Source organism: Sipha flava, unplaced genomic scaffold (genome assembly GCF_003268045.1).
Source record: "Sipha flava isolate LNK unplaced genomic scaffold, YSA_version1 2_pilon_pilon, whole genome shotgun sequence".
Lineage (NCBI taxonomy): Eukaryota > Metazoa > Arthropoda > Insecta > Hemiptera > Aphididae > Sipha > Sipha flava.
In genome coordinates, this window is record NW_020272972.1 from 1,402,885 (window position 1) to 1,408,753 (window position 5,869).

At 25.3% G+C, this 5,869-nt stretch overlaps 1 protein-coding gene across 1 annotated transcript; it reads right to left on the reverse strand.

The window, feature by feature from the left end:
- Positions 1 to 337: 337 nt before the first annotated feature.
- On the reverse strand, positions 338 to 5,205 carry LOC112686082 (delta-like protein 4). Its single transcript, XM_025558205.1, has 9 exons — positions 5,043 to 5,205; positions 2,469 to 2,646; positions 2,267 to 2,386; positions 2,109 to 2,169; positions 1,544 to 1,674; positions 1,415 to 1,475; positions 1,213 to 1,343; positions 1,004 to 1,143; positions 338 to 581 (listed from the first exon to the last, which is right to left on the reverse strand). The coding sequence occupies exons 1-9, from the start codon at positions 5,142 to 5,144 to the stop codon at positions 390 to 392; spliced, it is 1,116 nt and encodes a 371-aa protein (XP_025413990.1). The 5' UTR covers positions 5,145 to 5,205; the 3' UTR covers positions 338 to 389.
- Positions 5,206 to 5,869: the final 664 nt, after the last annotated feature.

Genomic DNA, 5,869 nt, shown 5'->3' on the forward strand with positions numbered 1-5,869 from the left:
GAAAAAATAAAAAAATATGATACAGTTGAACAACCAGAAGTAATAAAACTATATAATAAGACTCTATACTAATAAGTAATATAACTATATAATAACTCTATAATATTTATAGTATAAATATATTAAAAAAGAAAATAATTAATTGTTAAACCTCTTATCATTAAAATATATGAATTGTCAATAATTTAGATAACTATACTCAATAGCGAATAAAAATGTTAAAACCTTCAACTAATAAATTTAATAAATATGGACATTTATTTTGGTATAGTTTATTTTTTAACATATATAAATAAATAAATAAATAAATAAATAAATAAATAAATAAATTATACAATTCATAAAGTGAGTAATTTATGTATAGTATTTTACTTTAAATGTCTTAAGAATCAGATTGCTTCATTTAAAGTTTCATTTTCGCTAACCGTCAATGATATAAAGGAACTAGGTTTTGTAGTTTCTTCTTCATATTCATCATCACCTTCTAATAACAAATCTTCAGAAACTGTCGAAGGCGTAGTGGTTGTTGACTTCAGTAGCATTAAACTAGGTTTAGGAGGTACTAAACCTACGATTTCAACCTAAAAACATAATTGATCATTTAGTAAAAAACCACAGTCATAAATCAAACATCAAAAAATAATACAAATGTATTTATAAATCTGTGTAATTTTCCTTTTATTAATTACGATTGATATTTTTTTTAAAGCTTATTAATTTTTAATTATTTAGGAATCATTTTCTTATCCCCTGACTGAGGCTATTATATTCACATATAAATGGTCCCATACATTAATATTTAATTTAAAATAAAATAAATAAATTACATGAATGATAATTTTAGCTATCACCATTTTTACCACGGAGGATAAGTATATTTTTACCATCTTATTCAACTAATAACATTTTATTTTTTTAGGTTAATTTCAATAGTTTTTTGCATTTAAATTCTACATATGAAACTAGATAATATAGAAATATGTTTTATATATAGAATAATTACTCTTTTTTTATCAACATCACAATTTCGTCCAATGTATCCATCAGCACAAAGACATCTATAATTTCCATCTTCTTCTGGGAGACTTATACAAGTAGCACCGTTTTGACACGTTACATTATTGGTTTCACAATATTTTAATTCTAAAAATTATAAATTGATTACCCTAATTTTTAATTTATGTTTTATTTTTACAGTTAAGTTTTCATTACCTTGGTCACAAAGCATACCACCCCAACCTGACTTACAGTTGCATTCCCACGGGCGATTACATGTACCATGAACACATCCTGGATATGGAAAACATTGAGTACAATTTTTACCCCACCAACCAACTTTACACCTATGTTTATAGTTAAACGAATGTTTAATTTTGCATTTTTTGTAAAACTTAAACTTAACATTTATACATACCTGCATTCATTTGGTTTACGACAATATCCTCGATCTCGATGACAACCCTCGGAACATACGGCTTTAACAAAATATGTTTACATAATTATTTGTTACAACTTTAAAAAAAAACTATTTTATTTTACTTACGTATCTGACATAAAATCCCTTGCCAACCCTTTTCACATTTACACTCCAAAGGCTTTGAACATGTCCCATGCATACATCCTGGCAATGGTTGACATTCTTTGCAGAGATCACCAGTCCAACCTAAACGGCATCTGCATAATTTTGATAAATACCAAGTAAAAATTAATTAATTCCAATGCATTAAGTTTTATGGTAATTTATAAGTATTGATAACATTTTAAACCATAATCAAAAATAAAAATGTAAACAATTTAAAATGTCTTTTTTTTATAATTTATATTGCAATGTTATAATGTCTTATTTAAGTATACATTTACTTATAATAGGGATTGTTAAACATGATAAAAATAAATTAAGATTATTATTAAACACAAATTTCAGATATGGTTTGAATATATATATCTAAATATTATTTTCTCAATTCGAATAAACTCATGAAATAAATATCAAATTTAGCGAACACATCAAATAAGTAACATAAAAATTAATACTTTTCAAAAAATAAAGCACTAAGAATAGTTGTTACTTTAATACTCTGTTCTTTCTTTCCAAAAACCATTTTTACCTGCATTCCCCGGGCCAGTCACAATACCCTTTACTTGGATGACAGTCTTCGTGACAGACCGCTATAGAACGTTGCACATAAAAAACATGTAAATTATTTAGATAATTTTAATGCACCATCTACATTCTCCATTACTTTCAATAAAAAATCATCATTACGTTCTGAACAGAATATGCCATCCCAGCCTTCTAAGCATTTGCATTCAAAACTATTGTTGCAATAACCATGTTGACAGCCTGGTAGTGCAATACACTTGTTACACGTATCACCATAAAAACCTAAACAATTTTATGTATTAGATTTAATTACATATAAAAGAATAAAACATAAATTCGTGATTTTCTACTTAATTTCACTCACCCAACTTGCAGCGGCATTCATTTGGCCGTTTGCAATAACCTTGAATTGGGTCACATCCTTTTTTACAAATGGGAACATCGCACAAATCTCCTATCCATCCAGGTAGACATTTCATATCACCATTATCGTCACAAATATAATGACTTGATTCATTTTGCGTTGCTGGTGCTTCACAAGCCTAAAGAAAGTAAATAAACAACACATGACATTCAGTAGATGGTTTATTTGTTCAATATCGTTAATCGACATTATACATTCATTTTTAATAATATTCAAAATAAATATTTTTATATGTTATATATAGGGCTCAGATTTTAAAGCAAATGCTTCTTTTTTTACATATAAGATAGAACTCCAATTTTTAAATATAAATTCATTTTACATCTTTCTGTTTCCAAATAAACTAATTTATTTTCGCATTTTCGGCTTTTTTGTTGCATTTTCAGTTATTCCAACTGTGGAATTTTTATATGTTTGTTATACTATAGTAATAAAAAAAAAATGTTTTTTTTATTAATAACAAAATTGAAAGCCCGGAATATGGACTAAATGGTTGTATTGGATAATTATTGTTTTCGGCTAAATTGTTAAATTTATTAAGCGTATAGATTATCAATACGCAGACAGTTAGATCGTTGACAAAATGTATAAATATTGCCTTAGATGCAGAAAAGAATCAAATTAAACTAATGGAGATATTTCAACTGCAATTTTAGGTAAACTAAATCGTATTCTATTGAAAAACAAAGGCTGGAAACAATTAATATATATTAATCATTAATAAAAATAAATATGCTTTATTTTTGCTTTTTTAAGACAATGTTGCGCTTTTTTTGTTATTTATTATGCTTTAAAATCCGAGTCTTATATATATACAAATATAAGATTAAAGAACATAATTTAGAAAAAAATGTATTATGCTGTTTATTTTGATAAAATACGTATTTGGTTAGAATTGAAATATGTTAAGATATATTAGACTATAATCATTATCATATAAAAATGTTTCAGTAAATGTTTAATTATGAAAATTCTTCATAGCTGAGCATATTGAAAGTAATTTGGTATTTTATACAAAAAATTAATGTATTAATATAACAGTAAAGCTTATTAAAACATGGACCTTCTTACTAAATATATTATCAGATTTTATATTTTAAATGTAGAAATATTTTGCAAATAGTTAAAAGTTAAAAGTGCTAATTACAATTTTTTTTTTGTTTATATTAATTTGAAATATAAATTGAGTAATGTAGTTAATGGACTTCTATTTAATATTTTATAAGAATTTAAAAAAGCAAGGCATGACAATGGAAACAATAATCATAACAATATGCAAAATAGATATAAGTAGTGGCGTAACTGGGAAAAAATCTAGGGTGAACAATATAATATATTTATTATTGCCAAAACCCTGACTCCCTTCCCCCTCACCAGTTAAAACATATTTATATTTATTTAAGGGGCACTTGCCCCCCTTTCCCCCCTACAATTACGCCACTGGATATAACAGTAATATAGATTAAAGACGTGTAGCTATAAAATATATATAATGTGTTCATAAATATACGGTAAATGTTATTATTTTTTTGTTGACTCTAGTTTGAACTCTGAAATAAGTATTTAAAAGGTACTGCTCGCATCGAGATTTTTTCATCTGAACATATTAGGATGCTTCATTGAACAATAATTGAGGAAAAAAATATCTAACTGATTGCATTATTATATTTTTAGTACTTCATATTTATTTATTGTAAAAAAACATATTATCAAAATAAAATAATCTAATAAAAAATAAGATACTACGTTCAAGATGTCAAAATTAAAGAGATATTAACAATGACAAATAAATAATTTTAAAGTTTTGACAACACAACAGTAATAATAATAATAATCATAATAATGAATCATATGAGGAATAATGGCTTCTCGTTGATATTTAATTAAGTTATATTTTAAAATCTTTTATTGTTAAAAAAAAAATATATTTTTATTTAATAATTAAAGTAGGTATTTGTTGTATTAATTTCATATTTGTTTTTTAGATTTTAAACCAATTACTTAAATACTTCCAACATATAGTTATTATAACCATATACAAAATATTTTATTACGATTTGTAAAAGTTTTTAATTATTCATTTATCGTATGTAGACTATCAATTTTACCGTTGTACGAAACCTGAGAACTGTAGAACATATATCCAACTTGTATGATCCAGAAATCGACACTTTAGCCAACACATCCTTGTTTATATAGTGGGTCACTAGGCTACCAGTTTTTATCACGGGTTTAACCAATATCGTATACAACGTGACCGACGAACGATCATAATAGAAAGTCACTATACGAGCCTTTATTGTTTCATTTGGAATGCAACTGTTTTTCGTTAAAAAATAATTTTTTAAATTACACTTAGATGATCATCAAGATACTCGTATTAATAATAATTATTATTTTTACATAAAAGTGATGTCACAGTTTAAATATTTTAAAACAAAATGAAACAATTTTATGTTTTAGAATTTAAAAAAAATTTAGTCAACTTCGTTTATAATTGTAAATTGTTTTTACCTGTTTTTTCCATTTTGGAATATTTTTAGATGCAGCTAGAATCCTCGGGACTCCAAAAGTACACAAAGTAAAAAGTACGGCTAAGATTCGTCTGTCGGTCATGTTGACCAAATGACGTTGTATCAATGCTTTCACCTGGACTACACTGACTCATCAAAACATCCAAACGAGCCACTTCCCATTTCTTTTCTGAATTATCATAAAAATGTGAGCTCTCTTCTGAGGTGCATTCCGTTATTAATTCTATAGCGGGGAGGAGTTCACCCAAGGGTTCTCATTTTTATTTTAAAAGTTTAAAAAATTAAAATTACTTTTACTACAAATAAAATAATAAATTATTATGATTGGTGAACATCTATATATCAGACGTAAAAAAAATCACCGTACAATCAAATACAATTCTCAATTTCTCATACCTCTTTACAAGAATACAAATTAATCCAATAAAATACTACCACAACATTTTATACAGTAATGTATAATGTCCCGAGTAGTTTACTATTAAGTTTTTATTAGTTATTTTTATTGGACTATCTTTTGCAAATCATAAAATATGAGATACAGACAAATTAAATGAGATAACATTGTTGAATGAGAAATCTAAATTCTAAATTATTTATCTAAATTTAATTTTTAAAAAATTACTTTATATAGAAAATATATATATCAAATATTAAATCAATATTCAATAATATAATATTTGATAAAAGTTCATACATATTACCGAAGTTCAATTAAAAATAAATAAAGCCATTAATTTATTCTTCAATTTCACTTCAAATAATCAAAATAAACTGTGTGTATTTATTATAAGTTATGTAAATTTA